Here is a 25,248-nt window from a genome sequence, read left to right on the forward strand (position 1 = left end):
TCGTTACAGTCTACACCGTCAGCTCTGATTGGCCGATGTCAGACTGTGTAAGGTACCACCCCCGACGGGTAACGCCCAGATGTCGTTAGTTTATCAGTTTCTATCAGGAATAACAGAGGGACGACACACACTGCAGAATGTTAAGAAAAAGAGTCCCCAGAACTGCAAGCATTTCTGAAAAGACCAGACCTGTCAAGACGGGTGACGGGTCCTCTGCCTCCGTTAAAGGGGCGTGCGAAGGTTGGAAGTTTTCCCTAACTGATCGGCAAGGGTCTGACCACTAGGACTCCCACTGATCAGAGAACGGGGGTCCCGAGCGGCAGGCCGAGCATATCCCTGTCCACTCCATTCATTCTCTGTGGGACCACCGGGGATCGCTCTGCAACTTTTATAAGGAGAAAAAGAAAGTCCAGCGACTGCACCAGTCACACAATCCAAATCGCTTTGGGCATCGGGGGGCGTTTCCGGAAGGACAGTATGGATTACCCGTCCTCTTGATAGCTCATTAATGTCCGATCAGTCCGTCCTTTTTTAATTATCTGGGACAGACCCTTTAGTAATTCACTACCAAATTGTGTCCACAGCTCCCATGCAAAACGTTGTGTCTCCATGGTAACAGACCACCCACAAACCCTGATTCCAGAGTAATACCCACCTCTGCCTCCAGCTTCTTGCTAACCTACTAAATCTTTAACCACTTAGATGTATTCGTTGTGTGGAGAGACTATAGGTATGACCTCCACGGGGGTTCTGAATGCTGCGACCCCCCCCACCAATCGCTAAAACGGCTGACCCCGGTCCAGTACACAGATGAGGTAAGCATGGGTGCTGCTGACAGGGATTGCTAAGCTATTGAAGGGGTGTTCCCATTTGGGACATTGATGTCATACCACTAGGACATGCCATCATTGTCCTACGCGGTAGGTGTGGGACCCCCTCCTATCTAGAGAACCGAGCCCCCGAACGCAAATAAATAGCGGTGGTGTGAACGCGCCCTCCCGTCAGCTTCTCCAACGTACAGTCCCATGTAAATAACATTGCTTCTCTCCCTCCAGCATAGGGTTAATAAGCCCATGGGGGGGGGGTCTGGAGTGAAAGCACCATAAGCTATTGCAGCCAAGTGGTAAAGTCCAGTCCAATATGGTGGATCTTCCCTGCACCTTATCACTTGCTTTGTATTGACCCCCCAGGAGCCGAGAAACTCCAGGCAGCCCTGACCGGCATTAAAAAGGAACTACACTTTTGATATGTCATAGGGACATATCAGAAGTGTTGATCGGCGGGGGTCCCAGCTCTGAGAGCCCCCGGGGATCTCTATGTAGAGCGTTGCTTCTCCTCTGACTGAAAACAGTCTCATAGACTTTCTATTGAGGATGACTTCACTACACAGACTGCTGATTATAGAGATCAATGGGGGGGTCTCCCGCTAAAGTCCACTGCCCAGCCAGCTGCAGATCGCACACCGCTGCGGGAGCCGCCCCCTCCGCATCTTTAAAGCGGTGCACCGAATGGTCCGGCACCCAAACCAACCAATAACTAAGATCCTTGCTGCTGGGAGCTTTGTTATTGGTGATTTCAGGCGGCATTGGATGGATGGCAGTTTAGACTTTTTTTTTTTTTAAGGAGTAAAATTGCCTGAACAGGCGTTTGTGACGCTTGTACAGGCGTCGTTGCGACCTCTGGATGATAGGCGTATGTAGACGGAGAACCCCTTTAACCTGAATGCGAGGATGCCCTGACCTGGACAGTACAAAGGAATTACAGATATCCCCTTTAAGGCCTCATGCACACGACCGTTGTGTGCATCCGCGGCCGTTGTTCCGTTTTTTTTTTCGCGGACCCATTGACTTTCAATGGGTCCGTGGAAAAATCGGAAAATGCACCGTTTGGCTTCCGCGTCCGTGATCCGTTTTTTCCAGTCCGTAAAAAAAATATGACCTGTCCTATTTTTTTCACTGACAACGGTTCACGGACCCATTCAAGTCAATGGGTCCGTGAAAAATCACGGATGCACACAAGATAGTCATCCGTGATCCATGTCCGTTTTTCCTATCATTTTCAATGCAAACTTGACTTGTTTTTTTTTTTTCACTTTTCATGTCCGTGGATCCTCCAAAAATCAAGGAAGACCCACGGAAGAAAAAACGGTCACAGATCACGGAACAACGGAAATCCGTTTTGCGGACCGCAAAAAAAACCGGCCGTGTGCATGAGGCCTTACTCAGATAATAGACGACACATCCTTTTATAATTTCCATTCGATTTACTTGCACTAGAGAAAAAAAAAAACTATAAGGCCTCCTCTAGGTGTTGAAAGCTGAGGCGACGCGGCGCAGCTTTGTGCCGCGTTCTGCACGGTCTGAGGCAGGGAAAATAAACGCTTTAAAGAAAAGTTTTAAGGGAGAAGTAGAATTGTGAAATGGTCGGCGCTCCCGATACACGTCGTCCTTTGTTCCGCATCCATTGTAGAGACATAAAATAGTCCTGGCAAATTCTCGGCACCTCGAAGCCGCATCTTTTTAATGTTTGCAGCACAAAGCGCGTTTTGATCTTCAAGAGAAGCCAAGTCGAATCTGTTTAATGCGCTTTCTATTTTTTTTTTCTTCCTGTATTCTTTAAGAAAACAAAACTGATCTGGAAACTCACGTAATGCAGAAAAAAATCAAAATCCCCAAGCTGTGTCTGAACCCCTCGGAAGGGTCCTGGGAGTTTAAAGAGAATGAAGAGGAGGAGGAGGACGGCGAGCAGCGGCGGCGGCACAGTAAGGTAAGCGCATGAACTCCTGTAACCGACAAAGTGAAGGGGTGGCAACCGCTATCTCTTGGACACCTGAATACTCTAAAATGACTTAATCCTGCTTTATGTATTTGCAAGCCTTCAAGGGGTTGTCCAGGATATTTATATTGATGACCTTATCCTTAGGAAACCCCACCGATATCTGATAGGCCAGGGTCTGACACCCCACATCCCAGCCGATCAGCTGTTCTGCAGCAGCTCAGGTACCAGACTACACAACTCCGTCCAATATGTAGTGGGTGGTGCTGGTTCCTGCAGCGCTGTTCCATTGAAGTGAACGGGAAGAGCTCTGCAGTCACTGGGTCCGTCCACAAGACAATGGATGGCGCCGTGTAGCTGCTCAGGAACGGCTGATCGTCAGGAGTGTGGGGTGTCAAATATTGGTGGCCTGTGCTGAGGATCAATATAAAATTTAAAGGGATCATACATTGCCAGCAAATTAAAGGGCATCTGTCAGCAGTTTTGTACCTATGACACTGGCTGACCTGTTACATGTGCGCTTGGCAGCTGAAGGCATCTGTGTTGGTCCCATGATCATATGTGCCCGCATTGCTGAGAAAAATTATGTTTTCACATAGGCAAATGAGCCTCTAGGAGCAACGGGGGCGTTGCCGTTACACCTAGAGGCTCAGCTCTCTCTGCAACTGCCGCACCCGCTGCACTTCGATTAGCAGGGCCAGACATTATAATCTTTTCACTACCTGGCCCTGTCAGTCAGAGTTAAGAGGGTGCAGCAGTTGCAGAGAGGGCAGTGCCTCTAGGTGCAATGGCAATGCCCCTGTTGCTCCTAGAGTGTCATTTACATATATATGTTAAAATTCTTTTTTTTTTTAACAATGCGGGCACATATGAACATGGAACCAACACAGATGTGATAAAAAAATATATTCAAAATAATTTTTTATGAAGAAAATAATTATTATATTATTATTATTATAATATGTTGTTATTCTGACACGTTGCAGGCTGCTCAGTCCCGTTCAGTGTGAAATCTATCAGATGAACTCTCTGACGGCTCAGTCTGTTTGCCTTTTCTCTGCTGTCCTGAACATAAAAGAGAAATAAATCTAAAAAAACATAAATCTAAGCTGACATCTTTACAACCTAATAAAATAAGCTTAAAAGGGTTGTCCAATTTCTGGAGAAAACCAGACAAACTTAGCTACCAGATCCCGCGCCCCCGCTTTGGTTCTCCTGGCCGGGCTCTTTTTACCCAGCTGCAGCAGCGACATCATGTCGACAACATATGACTGTGACGCCCAGTCACTGGCCTCATCGGGTGCACCGCTGAGGCCACTGATTGGCTGCAGCAGTCTTGTGTCTAAATAACCCATTTAATTCAAATGGGGTGGCAACCTTATGAGCGTTGAAGAGAGCACAAAGAGGCCCTGCAGACCTAGCCATCAAAGAACTCGTCTGAGGGAGTTCTCACTGAACGGGACTGTGCAGCCTGCAGTGTATAAGAATATATGCAGGCTGCAGAAGACAAACAGTTGAATAAGATCTAATTGAACCCAAAGGTATCCATAGTCTTTTAAATGGGTTTTCCCATTTTGGACATTGGGGGCATATTGCTAGGATATGCCCCCAATGTCTGATAGGTGTGGGTACCACCTCTGGGACCTGCACCTATCCCACAAAGCGCTGGAGGGCGCACCGCACATGCGCTGCCGCCCTCCATTAATTTTTATTGGCGGTGCGCTCTGCTATTTTTTAGAAATTCCATTGAAATGAATGGTAAGTGCACCGTGCAAGCGCAACCACCGCTCCATTCGCTTCTATGGGGCTTACGGAAATAGCCGAGCCAGCTAAAAATGAATGGAGGGCGGCCCCCCCATGCCCTGCGCGCCCTCCAGCACTTTGCGGGCTCCGTTCTAAGTGTAGGTGCGGGTCCAGGAGGTAGGACCCGGAGCTATCAGACATTGGGGACATATCCTAGTAATATGCCCCCCAAGATGGGAATACCCCTTTAATCTTTTTTTTTTCCCCAGTCCCTTTTTTTTTTAGAATACAAGCGAAAACTGCTTCAGATGAGTTACTATTGTTATGACTCATATTTTACCTTATCAGTGGCTGTGATGATTGAGGGGTTAAATACCTTCGGAGTTTGGTCACATTAATTGCGCTAAAACAAGGAAAAAGAAGATGTGAACTAATCAAGTGTCGGAGCGGGATGCTGCAATCTTTATTAGCTCGTATTTCACACTGTTGTACATCTGCCAGAGAGAAGGTTAATGATGTATTCAAGCTGAACGTCTCTGAACCTTGATTACGTTCACATAAAGCATTGCTTTAACTAATTATGTCTTAAGAAATCAGAACTCAAATAGAACTTGTGATCACTGATTTCTCTTTTACACCTGATAAACTTTGTTACCAGGCTGATGTCATTGTCTAGTCCCTTTGGTCGCTCATTTTCCAGACTGGCTCCCTGCTGAGTCGTGGGCTTTATTCACACCACATTGTTACTTAATAATTTTTTTATACTTTTTATTTGTATTTTATTATTTTAAATAAGGCTGTGTTCACATTGCTGTCAGAGGCTTTGTCAGCATTTTCAGTAGATTCCATAGGAAGAGCAGCATTGTGAACAGAACCTACGGCAGAGCGTGCGGGGGGCTCAGTGTACTGCTGCGAACACCAAAAATAAAAAAATAAAAAGCTGGAGCGCCAGGGGTCTAGCCAGAGGGCAGCTGGAGCCTCCCGGAATCTAGGCAATAAAAATTCTTGCAGACAGAGCAGAGCCTGTTACATTACTTTGTGAGCTTATACAGTACAGACCAAAAGTTTGGACACACCTTCTCATTCAAAGAGTTCTCTTTATTTCCATGACTATGAAGGCATCAAAACTATGAATTAACACATGTGGAATTATATACATAACAAACAAGTGTGAAACAACTGAAAATATGTCATATTCTAGGTTCTTCAAAGTAGCCACCTTTTGCTTTGATTACTGCTTTGCACACTCTTGGCATTCTCTTGATGAGCTTCAAGAGGTAGTCCCCTGAAATGGTCTTCCAACAGTCTTGAAGGAGTTCCCAGAGATGCTTAGCACTTGTTGGCCCTTTTGCCTTCACTCTGCGGTCCAGCTCACCCCAAACCATCTCGATTGGGTTCAGGTCCGGTGACTGTGGAGGCCAGGTCATCTGGCGCAGCAGCCCATCACTCTCCTTCATGGTCAAATAGCCCTTACTTTCAAAGTTTTCCCAATTTTTCGGCTGACTGACTGGCCTTCATTTCTTAAAGTAATGATGGCCACTCGTTTTTCTTTACTTAGCTGCTTTTTTCTTGCCATAATACAAATTCTAACAGTCTATTCAGTAGGACTATCAGCTGTGTATCCACCTGACTTCTCCTCAACGCAACTGATGGTCCCAACCCCATTTATAAGGCAAGAAATCCCACTTATTAAACCTGACAGGGCACACCTGTGAAGTGAAAACCATTTCAGGGGACTACCTCTTGAAGCTCATCAAGAGAATGCCAAGAGTGTGCAAAGCAGTAATCAAAGCAAAAGGTGGCTACTTTGAAGAACCTAGAATATGACATATTTTCAGTTGTTTCACACTTGTTTGTTATGTATATAATTCCACATGTGTTAATTCATAGTTTTGATGCCTTCATAGTCATGAAAATAAAGAAAACTCTTTGAATGAGAAGGTGTGTCCAAACTTTTGGTCTGTACTGTACTTTGTTCAATTCACTTCGATGTGAAATGTATCCACGTATTTAGATGAAATCGGTAGAGACCAGAGCAGCAGTGTCGCTGGACTGGTTTTGGCTTTAAGGGGTTATCCAAGTGTTTAATACTGATGACATCCTCAGGATAGGTCAGTAGTATCTGATTGGTTGGGGATCAACCCCTGGTACCCCTGCCAATCAGCTGTTTGAAGAGACCGTGGCACTACCAGAGCCTCCTTCTAGGTCAGTGACGTCATGTTCATCGGTCACATGGCCTTGACGCAGCTCAGTCCCATTCTAGTGAATGGGGTTGAGCTGCAATGCCAAGCATGGCACGGCACTGTGCTCTTTAAGCCGCGAGGCGACCTCTTCAAATAGCAGATCGGCAGCGGCGCTCGGTGTCGGATCTCCACCAATCGCATACTAAGGTTAGGTCCACGTCATTAGATGAACATCTTCAGTGACTTCTGTTTCTGTTGATTTAGAGACCAGACGGGAGGAAACAAGTAGAAGGAACCCGCAAGAGCATTGAAGCTGTGGTGGCCCGCTTGGAGAAACAGAACAGTGTGCCATCGAGTCACCACTCCAGCTGTGAGGACCTCTTCCTGGAGCCCTGTCCGATGGCAGGACACATGGACACACTGGAAGATGCTTTGATCCCCAGAGTTTTATATGAGGAGTTGCTGAGGAGCTATCAGCAGCAACAGGTGGAAATGAGGCACATCCAGCATGAGCTGGAAAGGACTCGGAGGCAGCTGGTTCAGCAGGCCAAAAAACTAAAGGACTACGGGACATTAGTCACAGAAGTGAAGGAACTCCGGGTCCTTAACAGAAGACTCCAGGATGTGTTGTTGCTTAGACTGGGCAGTGGTAAGTGATCAAATTGATATCCGAAACTTGCTAAGTTACAGAGGTTGTCTCATAATTACCTTATCTAAAAAATTATCTTGTGTCTAGATATTTCTGTTATATACTTATTATGGCACGTTCTGCTTTTCTCTACAATTCCTCTCAGAAGATCCACCTCATGTGTCCGGTGCTGGTGAGTAGAAGACATTTGTAGTGCGCTCACTCTCACGGCACGCGCACACCGTGGATATACACATATGAAAAATCCACGGCAGAAATCCAAGGCTGACCCTCAGATCTGTGCCGTGGGTTTGTCGTTTGAATGGCGCTGATCCAATAGCAGATCATCCCCATTCAAGGAGGCTAATTCGCAAGAAGATACCTTGGTTTCCTTGGTCTCCTCTTCGGCATATCCTGTCTTGAGGTGTTTTTGAAATCTGCACAGCAGCATGGACTCCCACTGAAAACAATAGAAGGCGAATTCCACGTGGCTTTCGGTGTGGCGTATGCCCCAGAATCTGCATGGAAAATCCACTGTGTGAACATCCCTCATTGGCTGGTCTGCACACTAACAGGTCTCCCTCTGCCACCCTGGGAACAAGAGGATCCAGGTGGTCGCACTGGTCATTGAGCAAGTGTGGTCACCAACACAAGACACATGAATTGGACGTTCTGAGAGGGAATCGGAAGAACAGCAGGGGGCGCCATAATAAGGATGTAGCAGCAATATCTAAACACAGGAAAACATTTTTAGGGGGCGGGGGGGCTAGAATGCTGTCTGCCTCAAATCTCCTTGCCATAACATTCTTACCCACCGCAGTCTATGGGGATATTGATCTTGTGGTCAGGGTCCACATACCAGGGGGGGAGAGGAACATTCAGTAGCCTAATCTTGTTGGTCCAGTGGTCACTGTGTCTCTTTTATGGACCATTGATTTCCTCATTTTGCCCTTTGCGTTTTTTTTTTCTGCAATTGGTGGTAGGGTAAGTCTACTCAGATGCTGGACCACTTAACATCTGCCACAGTTTCTCCTGTGGTACTGTATCTGCACCGTCCCATAGGTCTCAGATGTTTCAGTTATTATTCATATTGCCTTTATAGAGATTATATGTTACTCAGGCTACTTATGTATGTCAGTGCATGCTTTTGTGAAAGTTTCCATGTCCATGGACCTTTTGTGGTTCTGCTGATCCAAACTAAGACCACCATAGAGCTTCAAGAAGAGTTTAGTCGAACCACAGGAGGGGGCGTTATTGTGTCTGTAGCACTAACACTAAATTGTGGCTGCACATCGGCTGTCTGAAACCAAGCTTAAAGGGGTTATCCCATGAGTATTGTAAAAAACATCATATAGTACATGACAATCTCTTTATAACAAAGCTAAAACCAGCCCTGTAGCTCCCATGGATCCAGAGATCTCCCCATTCATTACTCTGCTAGATTTATATCAAGCTGAAGGGGAGTGTCCTTTCTGCTGCAGCTCAGGGGGCGTGTCTCAGCTCTCCCTATCACAGCTCAGGCGGCGTGTCTCAGCTCTCCCTATCACAGCTCAGGGGGCGTGTCTCAGCTCTCCCTATCACAGCTCAGGGGGCGTGTCTCAGCTCTCCCTATCACAGCTAAGGGGGTGTGTCTCAGCTCTGCCTATCACAGCTCAGGAGGCAGTTGAAGGATGAAACTGAGCATGTGCGGCCATCTCAGTGAGCAGGACAAAGAAATGAGAAAAAAAACAGCAGGTGGCGCTATACAGATACATTTTATTGAATAACATTTTTAATTCCATTCAACAAAAGTATTCAGATCCAGGTGCTGGTTTGAAAACTGTGGAATATTTTTCATGGGACAACCCCTTTAAGGTGGACGTACACTTTAGATAGCTGTTGCCAAAATGCTTGTTCAGTTGACAGCTGTTCCTCTCGAGCCATTCGTACACATGCATTCTGGTCATGGCTGAGTGTGCAGGTACTCTCAATAGGCAGAGGGGAATGAGCAACTGGCAGAAAACTGACATGTTGAAATCCAACTGCCTGATCCTTCTCTCCCCTGACATCCGCCATGAGGGGAGAGTCAGGACACCGTTGTACACATTAGAGGGTTGGTCGGTCCCACCAAATACCAGGAGTTCTGAAGACATTCATCTAAGGCCGCATTCACATGACTGTGTGACAGCTGCGTCTGTTTTTGCGGACTGCAAACTGTAGATATGCAAAGCATGGGCATCGGCCGCGGTGCGGATCCGTTGACTTCAATGGGTCCGCGATCTGCAAGAACAGCTAAGCAAGTAGGCATGATGGAAATTGTAGTTTCACAACAGCGGAAGTGCCAAAGGTTGCTGACCCAAGCGAGTGTGCATGCTGGGATTTGTAGTTTCACAACAGCGGGAATGCCGGAGGTTGCAGACCCCTAATCTAATGCAACTTTACTCCTAATGCAAATTACGCAGCCACGTCCTCACCGGCTAAGGGTCCATTCACACCTCCGTAGTGTATTGCGGACCCGCAATACACCCGGCCGGCACCCCCTAGAACTGCCTATTCTTGTCCGCAATTGCGGACAAAACTATTACATGTTCTATTTTTTGCTGAGTTCGGGGCCGCGGCACGGAAATGTGGATGCGACCAGCACACTGTGTGCTTAGCTGCATCATTGAGATAAAGTTTGAGGTTTAAAGTTTCTCAAAGTTGTAATTTCCTGATTTTTCCCTGAATCTGCGTGTCTTGCGCGCTTTGTGCCCTCTCTGCCCCCCCCCCCCCCCTCATATGAATCACATAAGGCTTTTAAATACTGTCTGATTTATCTACCTCCTATGAACCTGAAACCATTTTAGTAGCCCCTCTTCCCACAATTTATTTCTCTCATTTTGAGCACAGAACTCTGGGTGAAGCCAGCAATCCATAAACCGACTTGAAACCCGTCGGCTGCTAACAAATCTCTGTGTGCTGTCAGTAGCTCTGTCCCCGCACAACCTGGAAATCCTGCTGACTTCAGTACATTGCTTGCCTCGTCTCATCAGAGCACAAACGCTGCTTACCTTTTTTTTCCCCAAAGTTAATATGATATGTTTTATTCCGCTCCTCCAGCTTTCAGGATGAAGGCGCGCTGCTGGCTGTGCCCCATGTGTACCTTGTGATAAAGATGTAATGTATACCGTATTTTTCACACTATAAGATGCACCTAGGTTTTAGAGGACAAAAATAAGGAAAACAATATTTTTCATCAGACTTAAGATCAGACCCTCTATGTTAGGCCTCATGCACACGAACATTGTTTTGGTCCGTATCCGAGCAGCATTTTTTTTGCGGCTCGGAGGCAGACCGATTCGGTGAGGCCGCAAAAGAGGCGGACACCGCTCACCTCTCCTGGTCCGGACGCTGCCGCCTCCTCTCCCGAGGTCCAGCGCTGTTCCTGTCGTGCTGTTACCCGACATTGCACAGAGTGAGGTCACAGAATGCGCCGCCGTCCTCGCTCTGTGCGCAGGTCACAGTACAGCGTGCAGCAGCCGGCAGAAGAAGACCAGGGAGTGGTAAGTGCAGCCAACACAGGGAGCGCTGCATTCACCGGAATGGAACTCATTAGTATTTTCCCTCTAAGGGCACTTTCACACTAGCGTTTTTCTTTTCCGGCGCTGAGTTCCGTCACAGGGGCTCAATACCGGAAAAGAACTGATCAGTTTTATCCTAATGCATTCTGAATGGAGAGCAATCCGTTCAGGATGCATCAGGACGTCTTCAGTTCAGTCTTTTTGCCTTTTCAGGACGGAGATAATACCACAGCATGCTGCCGTTTTATCTCCGTCCAATATTCCCGAACACTTGCCAAAATCCCGGATCCGGCATTTTTTCCCATTGAAATGCATTAATGCCCCGAGTGTTCCGGCAAAAACTGATCCGGCATTGCAGTCTGCGCATGCACAGTCTGCAAAATATTTGAAGAAAAAAAAATGCCGAATCCGTCTTTCCGGATGACATCGGAGAGACGGATCTGGCATTTCAATGCATTCGTCATACGGATCAAGATTGCAAACGTTTTGACGGATCCGGCAGGCAGTCACTGACATTTCCCCCCCCACTTTTGGGGGAAAAATGTGTCTTAGGCTACATTCACACGACTGTATGTGTTTTGCAGTCTGCCAATTGCGGATCTGCAAAAAAAACTGATGACCTTCCGTTTGGCATCCGTTCGTTTTGCGTATCCATTGTAACAATGCCTATCCTTGTCCGCAAAACGGACAAGAATAGGACATGTCCTATTTTTTTTGCAGGGCTACGGAACGGACATATGGATGCGGACAGTACATGGTGCGCTGTCTGCATTTTTTGCGTATCCATTGAAATGAATGGGTCTGCATCCTATCTGCAAAAAAAACCCGGAATGGACACGGAAACAAAATACGTTGTGTGAATGTAATATGAAGGGTTTTGGAACCGCGCTGCTCTGGACCAAGTCTCCCGATAAACGTGGATGGCAGAGGATGAGCCCCTTTCTCCCAACACCCAAAGGATCCAATCTTCAAAAGATCTCCTCCTCTAAGGGTTTAAATGGGATAGGCAGAATAGTGAAGCACCCTTTGCAATTTTTTCTTAAAAGGTTTTATTATACTCACAAGAGTTGGTAGACAAAAAGCATATAATACAAGATATCAGAACGTCAGGTTCCTGCCCGACCCGGGTTTCGCTGTCTCGCTTCCTCAGGGGCATCTGCTGTGCATGCTTGCACTCCGGCCCTTAAATAGCCCAACTGCTCTTAATCAGTTAACCAGTAAGCTTCCGGAACATGCAGCAGTTACTAAAACAGTTGTACATCTCACATACTTAATTTGTCATTGTTGTTCCTTTATGCTTTCACAAACACATTAGATGTAAAAATAAGGAAGGTTCCTTCCTCCTTTATGAGAGTCATAAATTCATACATAAAACATATAAAACATTAATAAAATAAAAATAGGGGATCAGTTCCCTCTATTATAAATTAAACAAACCACATTTCTATCCTTATGTTGCCGCACCATTGCATATTAAATTGCAGCCTAATTCGCATTATAACATCATATAACCAAAATCTACATTACTGTTCCTAGTATCCACCCACTCCTAGTGCATAATGTCAGTATCCCCCACCCATTCTTACTAGCGTCATCCAGGTATCCCTTGCCCCACCTCCCTCCTCTGTCATAATATCATGTGACAGCACCGCCCAATAGAACGGTCCGAATATCATGACGTCACTCACAGGTCCTTGAGAAACCAAATAAAGGAGGACAGATGCCAACATGGGTACAGACAGGCTACTGGAGCATATATTGAATGTGTAACTGTCCCCTAAACTGCCTATTCCTGAATCTTATATCCACCAATCTCCACCTAATTCCTCCTATAGCGCAATACGGGTATCCTCGACCCCGCCTCCTTCCCCCGGCGTGCGTCTCTTGGGGCACCATCACTCCGCCCCCACGACGTCACCCACAGGTCCTTAGGAGGCGCGGTGGTGGAGAGCCAGATCACGCCACTAGGCGCAAGTTACAGTATACAAGGTTTCAAATCAAATTCAATATTAAGCCCTCCTGGTTGTAGGGTCCCTAATTGATAGATCCACTCCACCTCTTTCTTATTAATCTGTGCCAAAGCATCCCCTCCTCGCCAGTGATGTTTAACACTTTCTACTCCCACAAATGTTAAACCTCGCGGATTTTTTTCATGCTTTAATTTAAAATGTGCTGATACACTGTGGGTCATCAGGCCTTTTTTTATATTACGTAGATGTTCCTGTATTCTGACTTTCAGTTTCCTGACCGTCCTGCCCACGTACTGGAGCCCACAAGGGCACTCCAGCACGTATACCATACCCTCTTTTTCACACGAGCAATCACCTCTTATACGGAAATCAGCCCCATTCTTTTTTGATGTTATAAAATTGGTGTATCTCTGCCGTTCTTTCGAATTCCGGTTCTTACATCCTGCGCAAAATCCGCACCAGGTGAATTTTCCTCCATTTTTCTGGGTCTTAATGTTTATTGGGGGGATGGCACTATGCACAAGTTTTGTTCTGATGCTTGCTGCTTTTTTAAATATAAAGGAGGGATTCTTTGGTATCGTTTTTCCTAGTATCGGGTCATTCTTTAGAATAGCCCAATTCTTTTTTACCATTTTCTTAATGTTGTCGGACATGGAGCAAAATTTGGTTACAAAGGAGAATCTATAGTCCCTATCCACCTTTTTGTTAATCTCTATAGTTGGTTCCTTTCCTCCCACTTTTTCTAACTCCACACTCTGTATACACTCATCCAGAACAGCCTCATTATAACCTCTCTCCAAAAACCTATCTTTTAGTACCCCGCATTGTGTCCTATAGTCGCTCATCACTGTACAGTTACGGGCCATCCTCTTAAACTGACCTTTCGGTATGTTCTTGAGCCATGGGCCGTAATGGCAGCTCTTGGTGTCAATATAGGAGTTCACATCTGTTTCCTTAAAATAGGACTTGGTCATATAACGGCCATCTTCTATCCGTATGCACAGGTCTAGAAAGTTAACACTCTCATTACTGATATCCCCCACAAATCGTAGGTTCCAGTCATTATTGTTCAGTTGGTCAATGAACAACTCGAGTCCCTCTCTTCCTCCTTCCCACACTAGGAGACAGTCATCGATGTACCTCCTCCAGAAGGTCAGTTTGCCTCCTGCGGTGTCCGCTCCTAGTGTGGGAAGGATGGCACTCTCCTCCCATGCACCCATAAAAATATTTGCAAAACTGGGGGCGAATTTCGCCCCCATCGCAGTACCAATGCACTGTACGTAATATGAGTCCCTGAACCAAAAATAGTTATGATCGAGGCAATAACTGAGGCATCCTAAAATAAAATCTCTCTGTGGATCCCCTATTCTTTTATCATTCCTAATCCTACTTTCTACCGCCTCCATCCCTAATTTTTTTGGGATGACAGTGTACAGGGATGCCACGTCAATTGTGGCCATCCATGTATTCACAGTTGGGGGACTAAGGCCTTCAATAAGATCTAACACGGATCCAGTGTCCTTTAAATGCGAGGGGTTTTGCAACACGTATCCTTGCAGAAAAAAGTCAATGTATTCCGTGACCCTGCACGTCAACGAGTTAAGCCCCGAAACAATTGGCCTCCCCGGAGGATCTGTTGGGTTTTTATGTACTTTGGGCAGATGGTAAATCACCGGTACTAGCGGGAATGGGATGGAAAGGTATTCATATTCTTTTTTATTCAATATCCCTTTTTTAAAACCCTCTGATAGAATGTTATCCAGAGTCAATTTATACTCCTGGGTGGGGTTACTTTTCAATTTTTTGTATGTTGTTGTATCTGATACTAATCTTGCCATTTCGGCTTCATATTTTTCTTTGTTCATTACAACAACCCCCCCTCCTTTATCAGCTGGCTTTATAATAATATCTGGGGTTTTTTCCAGATCTTTAAGGGCTTTTCTCTCTTTATATGTTAAATTTTGTGTCCCCTTATCCATATCCATCTCTTCCAACTCCTTTAATAGACCAGTTTTAAAGGCCTCTACACATTCGTTATTGGGATTTTTCGGAAAAAACTTTGATTTTTCTTTCATTTTTGTGTGTAGGATCTCCCTATCCTTATCCGATTTTATATTAATCCCTTCAACATTTATGTTCTGTGGTGCAGGGTTATTAATCCAATATTTGGCCATATTTATTTTCCTGATGAATTTATGAATATCCAAAAATGCCTCAAACTTATTGATCCTCTGGCTTGGTGCATATTTCAAGCCCTTACTCAGGACATTCTTTTCTCCCTCTGTTAGGGTGTGACTGCTTAGGTTAAAGATTCCTCTTATATCTCCTTGCTCCTTTTCATTTTTGGGCTTATTTTTCCCTTTTCCCCTTTTTCCTCTACCAGGCTTCTTTTTTGTGGGGTCCTTACTGCTTGTTCTCTTAGTTCTCCTTCCCTCTGTACTCCTTTTATGCCCTGGTGGGGAAAATTTTGCTCATCCTGTGGCCTCAAACTCTGTCTGTCTCCCTCCTCAGTATCCCTTTTTGGTTCTTCTCCATAGCTGTTTCTTTCATAATGGGCTCCTTTTCCATAATGACTCATATTATAGTTTTCATTGTAATTTTCCTGTGGTCTCCATTTAGGTTTTCCCCTATATCCTCCTCCCTGATGTGACTGTCTGTACGGTGGTCTGTATTGCTGCCCCCTATATCCATTGTTATACCCGAAATTCCCATTATACTGTCCTCCTCTATAATCCTGATTAGGACCCCAACCACCCCATTGTCGACCTCCCTGGTTATACTGATATGCACTGTTTTGCGGGTGCCTATGATGGTTCGTTTTCCCTGAATGCGAATCATATGCATATGTATTATCCCTATTCTGCTGATAATAATTGTCATGGTTTCGATTGTGATACCCATGGTTCTGCTGCGGCATATACTCATTAGCTTGTGGTTTATAGTTGTTTTTAAAAACTTTTTGTTTCCCCACCCCATTCTCAAGTTTCGTAAAACCTCCAGTGTAGTCTCCATGGTTTGGATTACTATCACTGCATTCATCCACAAATATCGTTTCTGACCCAATCCCCTCCGTGTTTTTTTGCTTATTCTTCCATTTATATATCATATCTGTTTTGTAATCATTACAGATTTTGGCATATTTCTTTTGTTTTTTTACTCCTAATTTCTTGTTCGGATTTGAGCACGGATTCTTGACATTGCTTACTACATTTCTCATATATCTCTCTATTGGCATTTATTAGTGGATTAATCACCTCTTGTAAATCATCAATGGCCTTATTAATCTTCCTTAGTTTGTTCTTTCGAACCACAATAATATATTGCATAGCTTTCCAGGCACATTCATTCATTACTTTCTCCCAACCCACTAAATCTTCCTCCTCCTCAGTTACCAAAGGGAGTTGCCATCTCAGACCTTCTGGGATCCTGCCTTCCATTAGGAATCGCTCCAAGGAGGCAATGTCCCAGGTGGTCCTGATTTCCCTAGTGAACTCTCTTTCCAGTTTCACAAATAGTAATCGCATGTCATCCTGCTGTGTGAATGTAGCCTTATAGAGTAAAAAATACAGTCTATGGAGAAGGGTTTTATAAAGGAAAATGTTATAAAACCTAAAACACATGAAATCGACAATGTAGCCACAGTCTATCTATCTATCTATCTATCTATCTATCTATCTATCTATCTATCTATCTATCTATCTATCTATTATCTATCTATCTTTCTGTCTATCTGTCTATCTATCTACAGTATCTATCTATCTATCTATCTATCTATCTATCTATCTATCTATCTAATATCTATCTATCTATCATCTGTCTATCTATTATCTATCTATCTATCTATCTATCTATCTATCTCATATCTATCTATCTATCTATCTATCTATCTATCATCTGTCTATCTATCTATATATCATCTGTCTATCTATCTATCTGTTATCTATCTATATCTATGTATGTATGTATGTATCTATCTATCTATCTATCTATCTATCTGTCTATCTGTCTTTCTATCTATCTATCTATCCCTCCCATATCTATCTATCTATCCCATATCTAGCTATCGAATGCAAAAATAAAAAAGCGGCACAGGTAAAGATTAATGGGTGCAGCCCCCCCCCCCCCCCAGTATCGGTGACCAAGATCCACTATTGAGACAATAAAATGAATAAGGCAGCTCTCTCCGAAAATCAAGTGACAATGTGGATGTCTTTATTCACACCTGCATCAGCAACGTTTCACTCTACTGAATGGAGCCTTTGTCAAGCTTTGTGTCATCTGCCATTCAACATATTGATACACGTGTATTAAATAATCAAAAAAGTGCATAATTATTACAATCCTAAAATAATCGTGATGATAAAAATTCTTTGCATGATTTCAAATATCAATCTATAGAGTCCAAGTACCGCGATTTAAATCTGCAAAAACCATAATTCTGTTTATTTACATGGTGAAATAGCCATTAATACATAGTAATTAATAAATGAACAGATTCATGTTTTTTTGGACATTTTAAATCGTGGTACGACTTCGACTGTATTTATAGATTGATATTTGAAATCATGTAAAGAATTTTTATTATCACGAATATTTTATTCCCCGCAAAACGGACAAGATGAGGACATGTTTTATCCTTTGATATATATGGGTCTGCATCCGATCTGCGAAAAATGCGTCTCGGATGCAGACCGAACATGCGGCGGTCGTGTGCATGACCCCCTGTACATGGCTGAGATACTGGGACACATAGAGAAGATTTCGATGTACATTTCTTAGTCCTACCTGCAATATGAGACAAAATAAGATCAAAGGAAAGGAGCAGAATAACTGAAGAGGTGCTGGGACTTTGGGGAAAATCCTGTAGAATGACACCCCGCGGGGGCCAGATTATCTCCTACCTAGGGCTCATTTAGACCAATGTAAGGGCTCCGTGCCCGTGTTGTGGACCGCAAATTGCAGTCCGCAATGCGCAGGCACCAGCCGTGTGCACTCCGTGGTGCGGCTGTGGACCCATTGACTTGAATGGGTCTGCGATCTGCAAGATACAGCAAAAGATAGGACACGTCCTATTGTTTGGGGATGCGGAGGCACGGACCTGAAAGCCCACAAAAGCGCTTTGTAGTGTTTCCGTGGGCTTCCGATCCATGCCTCCGCACCGCAAAAGATAGGAGATATCTTCTCTTTGGCCGTATCTTACAGATCGCTGACCCATTCAAGTCAATGGGTCCACGTCCGCCTGTGTATTGCAGACCCTCCGCTCGTGGTCCACGGCACGGAACCCTTACAGTCGTATGAATGGGGCCTTACTTCTGTCATCCCTTCTTTCATGGGTGATTGTTCCTGACAGATTTACCATTTTAGTTTGCATCATCAGAGTCCTGACCCTAAAGCCGCCGGGTGAGATTTTTCGTAAGATCCTTTCTGATAGATTTACATATACAGAGCAGCGCGGACTTCTAGAAACTATTCTCACATAGATCCTCATTGTTTCCGCTCTGGGTAAACCTTATCCCCCCCCTTCCCCTCTCGTATCCTTATTTCTTTCCCATATTTTCGAGTGCTCCTTGTTAACAGCAGACTCCCTCGCCTCCCGCTGACCCGCAGTCGGCTTTTCTCTAGTTCTCTGCTGCCATCTCTACATCTGAAGTCTAACAGAGTATGGGGTGGGATGTTTCTTCCATCCTTCCCTGCTCCCCGGAGGTCTCAGATGTGCTAGCGAAAACACGTATAGAGGACCGAGGTTAGACAAATACCTTTAAACATCCTCAAATTTCAGTGCAGTAAGCAAAAAAATAAAAAGTAAAGGCAGTGTAAAGCCCAGACATCTGCCCTTCGTTGCAGGTAGCATATGACTTACACTCTCTGATTTTTACTGTTTCTTGCACGTTTGAATCACAAATCACTGATCTTGATCGTATCTTTTATGAAATAACAGATGACTGATCTCCGAAGGGAGTAGACTGCAGACAATTCCTGATGGAATGATGACATCATTATTAAGCAGGGATAGGGGTCCCTAGAGTAGGAGGCACCGCTCGTCAGTCGTCAAACCAAACACATTAATAAACCACAATAAGTACTAGTAATACGGCGGGGGGGGCACTTACAGAAACGTTGAGTACCCTACTCCCTAGTCCCAACATGTTTCCCCATTAGGCAGTGGTTCCTCGGGGGACAATGTGAAAAGCCGCACATACGACAGTGGTTTACAATGCACGTTACAGAATCGTATAGAAGAAATAAGTGCGTCAACCTGAATGGAGGACGCCGGTATTGGTGACACAGGGGATCGAGAATCAGATGAGTCAGAGACAGACCGTTGAGGTTATGTTGAAAAAAGGAGGTGGCGTACTCCATGGAAGCCTCAGATCTACCGTCCGTAGGCAATATAGGACGCGTTAAGGCCTCATGCACACGAACGTATATTCTTTCCGTGTCCGTTCCCTTTTTTTTGCGGACTGTATGCGGAGCCATTAATTTCAATGGGTACGCAAAAAAAAACAACTGAAGTTACTCCGTGTGCATTCCGTTTCCGTATGTCCGTATTTCTGTTCTGCAAAAAAAAAAATAGAACCTGTCCTATTATTGTCCGCATTACGGACAAGGACTGTTCTATTAGGGGCCAGCTGTTCCATCTGTGTTTTTTTACGGACCGCAAAATACATGCGGCCGTGTGCATGAGGCCTTATACGGTATATTGAGATTCCTGTCTCTCATTGCCACAGTCGTTATTACGTGTGTAGGTTGAAAGTTCCAGGATGGACAGAGCTGCAGTAACGGGGATCACAAAGTAGGCCGTAAGACCATATGTAATTATGCTTTAGATGTTTGTGATGGGATAAGAAGGATTGGTCATGTTAGATTTGAACATGTCCCATCCTTTGTTCTCATGTCAGATAGGCGGCTGCTGCTAGAGATGCCCGGCTGTGGCTTATTCACCTTTCCCGACAAAGAAGTGCTCGGCTGACAGCTAGTGAAGGTGTGTGGCCATCTTAAGACCTATATAAGTCTGTCAGGTCAGTTCTCGGCTTCCTCTCGGATGAGACAGTCAAATAGATGCAGCACAAGCTCCATTGATTACCTGGCATGAGAACGCCAGTCTGCGCCACGCTGTTTTAGGCTCCACTCACACGTCCGCAATTCTGTTCCGCATTTTGCGGAACGGAATTGCGGACCCATTCATTTCTATGGGGCCGCACGATGTGCTGCCCGGATCCGGGATTGTGGATCCGCACTTCCGGGTCCGCAATTCCGTTCCCGAAAAAAATAGAACATGTCCTATTCTTGTCCGCAATTGCGGACAAGATTACGCATTTTCTATTAAGTGCCGGCGATGTGCGGTCCGCAACATTGCCGGTGTCCGTGTTTTGCGGATCCGTAGATCCGTAAAACACACACTGATGTGTGAATGGACCCTTATTGACTGTGAGGCTTAAAGAGGACCTTTCACTAGAATAAAACATCTAAACTAACTATACAGACGTGTGGAGCGGCGCCCAGGGATCCCCCTGCACTTACTGTTATCCCTGGGCGCCGCTCCGTTCTCCCGGTATAGCCTCCGGTATCTTCATAGTTAGGCTCCACCCAATGGAACCTGCCGGCGTCTCCTTCTCCCAGGCTGTAGCGCTGGCCAATCGCAGCGCTCAGCTCATAGCCTGAGAGTTTTTTTCTCAGGCTATGAGCTGAGCGCTGCGATTGGCCAGCGCTACAGCCTGGGAGAATGAGACGCCGGAAGGTTCCCCTGGGTGGAGCCGAACTATGAAGATACCGGAGGCTATACCGGGAGAACGGAGCGGCGCCCGGGGATAACAGTAAGTGCAGGGGGATCCCTGGGCGCCGCTCTACATGTCTGTATAGTTAGTTTAGATGTTTTATTCTAGTGAAAGGTCCTCTTTAAGGCCTCATGCACACAACTGTTCCGTTTTTTGCGGTCCGCAATTCCGCGGAACGGAACAGGCGGCCCATTGTAGAAATGCCTATTCTTGTCCGCAAAACGGACAGGAATAGGACATGTTATATTTTTTTTTGCGGGGCTACGGAATGGAGCAATGGATGCAGACAGCACACAGAGTGCTGTCCGCATCTTTTGCGGCCCGATTGAAGTTAATGGGTCCGCATCCGAGCCGCCAAAACTGCGGCTCGGATGCGGACCAAAACAACGATCGTGTGCATGAGGCCTAAAACGCAGTATTTAGCAGTTCAGAAGGTTTTACAAACTGGAACAGAAACCATTGTTTCTCGTTAATGGCATTGGGGGACACAGTACCATGGGTATATGCCCAGCTACCACTAGGAGGCACTAGACATCAAAAAGGTTGGCTCCGCCCAGGTGGGCTATACCCTCCCCACAGCACTAGGTTATTCAGTTTTAGTCTAGTGTCCATAGGAGGCAGACCTGACCTGCTTTTTTCCCTGCAGGTCTTGCTGCTATTTTATTACTTTATTTTTTCATCTTCACTTTTTTTCTCTTCTGCAGGTTTTCACCTGCTGCAGGCGGGTGCTCCATTGTGGGCTGCCACTTTAGTTGCACCCCCTGCGGGCGCGTACTCGGGTGCCGCCGGTCACCCACTCCCCAATGACTGCATCCGCAGTGGCATGCCGGCATTTCCACGGTTCCCGTGTTGAGTCTGCTGATGGGGTGACCCTGCGGCGCCCGAAGACATCGGACGGTGAGTATATCCCCCGTCCATGTCCCAGAGTTAGTGGGGGTCCCGGGTGAGCTCCCCTGTTGTGGCCAGGGGGTGGGCCATTTTTTGGGGGGGGTCCGGGGTGTCCCTTCTCTCCCAGGCGGGGAGGAATTTCTCTCTCTGGGAGAGGGAGGGGGACCTTCACCCTTCCTCCCTTTTCCCCTGCCTCCTTTTCCCTTCTCCTTGGTCATTCCTCTTCCTTTGCGGCCTCCCCCGGTCCACTCCCCGGCCTCCCATCTCCGGCCTGCCCCCGGGCCCCTGGTGTTCCTTTTGCCCTGTTTTTCCCCTCCCTGAGCGTCGCTCCCCCTCAGGAGCCCCCCTCACCGCTTTTCTTCATTCCGGAGGGCCCCCAGTCTCCCGTGATTTCGTCCCGCCGACGGTGCGCCTTTTCCGGCCACCTCATTAATTGAGGCCCCGGCTTCCTCCACGCCTAGACCGCATTCTCTCCCGCCCCCTTCCCTTGTTTCCCTGGCTTTTGCTGGCCCCTCCCCGCTCCTCCCGGCTTCTGGAGGGGCTCCTCCTTCTCCTATGTCAGCCAGGCGCAGGCTTTAACCCTGTGGGTGCTGTTTTCTGTTGAAATAGCGTCCATCTTGCCAGCAGGGGGGTCTTTTTCTCTCTAGTTTCTGCAGCTGCAGCACCTCTTGGGGGACTCGGCCCCTTGGACCCAGTAGGCAGCCTTGGCTGGCTGCTTTCTTTTTCAGGCTCCCTCTCAAGCCTCATGTTCTCTTTCTGAGGACTCCCATTCCCAGCCCCCCTCGGGGGTCGCATGTATTTGGGGCGATAAAGGGTTGCCACGTGGTCAGCCTGTCCCTGTTTGTGCGCAGTCGCTCCCAGGCCCTCTCATGGCGCTCTGACCTACTTCTCCGTCGGTCTCTCCATGGGCCTCTTCCCTGTCCCAAGCCGTAGGGAACCCTGTCTGACTCTCCCACCCTATGGCAGAGTATCTGGTCCGACTGCCTGTCCAAAAATTGCGGCCACCTCTGCCCTCCCACGGACCCTTCTGCTGATGGGGCACACTCTGCTAGGTCCCGCAGATGACCTCTGGTTGTCACAATCATGTCCTGCTCCTCCTCGGCATCCTCTGGTCACTCCCAGGACAAGTCTGAGACTGGTGACAAACCCTTTTCTGCCATTCCATCCGCTGCCTCGGGGGACACCTCTACTCCGAGTCTCTCTCGGTAACAGAGCATCAGGTGGTCTTCCACCAGACAGATTCCCTCTGGGTGGTTAAAGACAAATGTCCACTGAGGAACCTCTCCTCTCCAGGGTTGGTATCCCCTCTAGTGGACCTTCGGATGGCGCTCCCCTGGCCGCACAAGGTAAGTCAGCCCGCCACATGGTTAGCATGTCGACACACCTACGTGGTGTCCCAGGTACGTACTCCTTCCCTTTAACAGGGGGGTACTTGAACCACTGCCAAATGCTGTACCTAGCACTGCAGCTATTTCTCTGTTCCAGGGGCTATATTCTACACACCCTCCTAGTCGGAGAGTTCCCGCCAGGCGCTGTAGCCAAAACAGCCATTCTGGTGCTAGCGTGCGACACGCAACCATATATACAGGGGGAGCCTATATACAGGGGGAGCCTGCGGCACCTGAGGGGTTAACTGCCGCTGATCGCAGCTCCCTGTCATAGAGGTCCGCTATTTGATTCCAGCACCCGCCTCCTGCATTTGTATTAACAGCTCAGTTATCTTCATTGGTGGCGCCCCCCCCCAGTATAATAAACATTGAGTGCGCCCCCCCCCCCAGTATAATAAACATTGAGTGCGCCCCCCCCCAGTATAATAAACATTGAGTGCGGCCCCCCCCAGTATAATAAACATTGAGTGCGGCCCCCCCCCAGTATAATAAACATTGAGTGCGGCCCCCCCCCCAGTATAATAAACATCAAGTGCGGCCCCCCCCAGTGTAATAAACATTGGTGGCGCAGTGGGCAGTGCCAATGAGGGTTAAAAAAAATAAATAAATTAACTCACCTCCTCCAGTTGATCGCGTAGCTGCCGGTCTCCTGTACTTTCTTCAGGACCTGTGGTGACGTCACTGAGCTCCATCACATGGTCCATTACCATGGTGATGGATCATGTGATGTATCATGTGATGAGCACAGTGATGTCACCACAGGTCCTGAAGAAAGTACAGGAGACCGGCTGCTACGCGATCAATTGGAGGAGGTGAGTTAATTTTTATTTATTTTTTTAACCCTCATTGGCACTGCCCACCAATGTTTATATATTTATTATACTAGGGAGGGGGATGGGGCGCACTGCCCACCAATGTTTATATATTTATTATACTAGGGAGGGGGGGGCGCACTGCCCACCAATGTTTATATATTTATTATACTAGGGAGGGGGGCGCACTGCGCCACCAATGTTTATTGTGTTGGGGGGGGGCGCACTGCGCCACCAATGTTTATTATACTGGGGTGTTGGGGGCGCACTGCGCCACCAATGTTTATAATACTAGGGAGGGGGGCGCACTGCGCCACCAATGTTTATTATGTTGGGGGGGGGACGCACTGCGCCACCAATGTTTATTATACTGGGGTGTTGGGGGGCGCACTGCGCCACCAATGTTTATTATGTTGGGGGGGGACGCACTGCGCCACCAATGTTTATTATACTGGGGTGTTGGGGGGCGCACTGCGCCACCAATGTTTATTATGTTGGGGGGGGGACGCACTGCGCCACCAATGTTTACTATACTGGGGTGTTGGGGGGGCGCACTGCGCCACCAATGTTTATTATATTGACCTTCTACTACGCATTCTGCATTAAAGAATGCTATTATTTTCCCTTATAATTATGTTGTTATAAGGGAAAGTAATACAGTGAATAGACTTTCATCCTAGCAACCATGCGTGAAAATCGCACGGTTCAACCAGAAGGATGGATCCGGCATTCCGGTATTTTGAATGCCGGATACGGCACTAATACATTGAGCATTCGCCATTTTTAGTCACCTTGTCACCCCAAAAAATAGGATAGGACTGTTCTATTATGGGCCGAACGTTTCATAAAATGCGAAATGCACGCGGCTTTTTTTGGTGTGTTTTTTTTTTTTTTTTTTTTTTCACGGTATTGAGTATCGCAATACTTTTTTATGGTGACGAAAGCGAATCAAAACTTTGGTATCGAAACAACCCTACGCCAATCTGATCGGCGTAGCGTTGTCACGATACCAAAATTTTGATTCAGTTTCGATTTGGCGACTAAAAATGTAATTTGGCTCCTAAATTTTTCAGTTCAGGAGCCAATGGCTACTAGGTATTTTTTTTTAGTCTGGAGCACTGTGCCCAGCACCCCGATTCCGAATGTTATGCTGGCCTGGTAATGGCAGCGGGGCCCGGTGCAGTCACTGTATTCTATTACACCGGGCCCCGCTCACTGTAATACTAATATTCATATGTGAACAACTTGAAATCCTCTGCGATCCTCTCCCTCTCAGCTCTCTGTACTCACAAACTCAGTAGCAGGCCGGGCGGCAGCGCAACTCACTGATGTCACGCGCCTGCTCCTCCCACTTTATGAATGAAGCAGGCGGAGCCAGTGGCGTTGCTAGGTCTGGTGTCACCCGGTGCGGTAGAAAATGGTGTCACCCCCCCGAAGCAATAATTTTTTAGCCATATATGAGGGCTATGGTGGTGCTGCTGCCATAGGGGGCATCCGTTAGCTCAGCAGATTCCCCCTAGCAGTCAGAGCCTGGTCTCGGGAGGGGC

The 25,248-nt window shown here is 46.7% G+C and overlaps 2 protein-coding genes across 2 annotated transcripts in view; both read left to right on the forward strand.

Annotated features, from left to right (window-relative positions):
• AGBL4 (AGBL carboxypeptidase 4) overlaps window positions 1-25,248 on the forward strand; it is a 1,824,141-nt gene that overhangs the window by 1,135,779 nt on the left and 663,114 nt on the right. The gene's annotated exons all lie outside the window — the stretch shown is intronic.
• The window catches only part of BEND5 (BEN domain containing 5), a 57,458-nt gene that overhangs the window by 799 nt on the left and 31,411 nt on the right, over window positions 1-25,248 (forward strand). The window contains exons 2-3 of the mRNA XM_040407235.1: window positions 2,621-2,766; window positions 6,966-7,350. Coding sequence (XP_040263169.1) covers window positions 2,621-2,766; window positions 6,966-7,350 — 531 coding nt within the window. The remainder of the gene's footprint in view (window positions 1-2,620; window positions 2,767-6,965; window positions 7,351-25,248) is intronic.

The sequence above is a fragment of the Bufo bufo genome, chromosome 9 (genome assembly GCF_905171765.1).
Source record: "Bufo bufo chromosome 9, aBufBuf1.1, whole genome shotgun sequence".
NCBI lineage: Eukaryota > Metazoa > Chordata > Amphibia > Anura > Bufonidae > Bufo > Bufo bufo.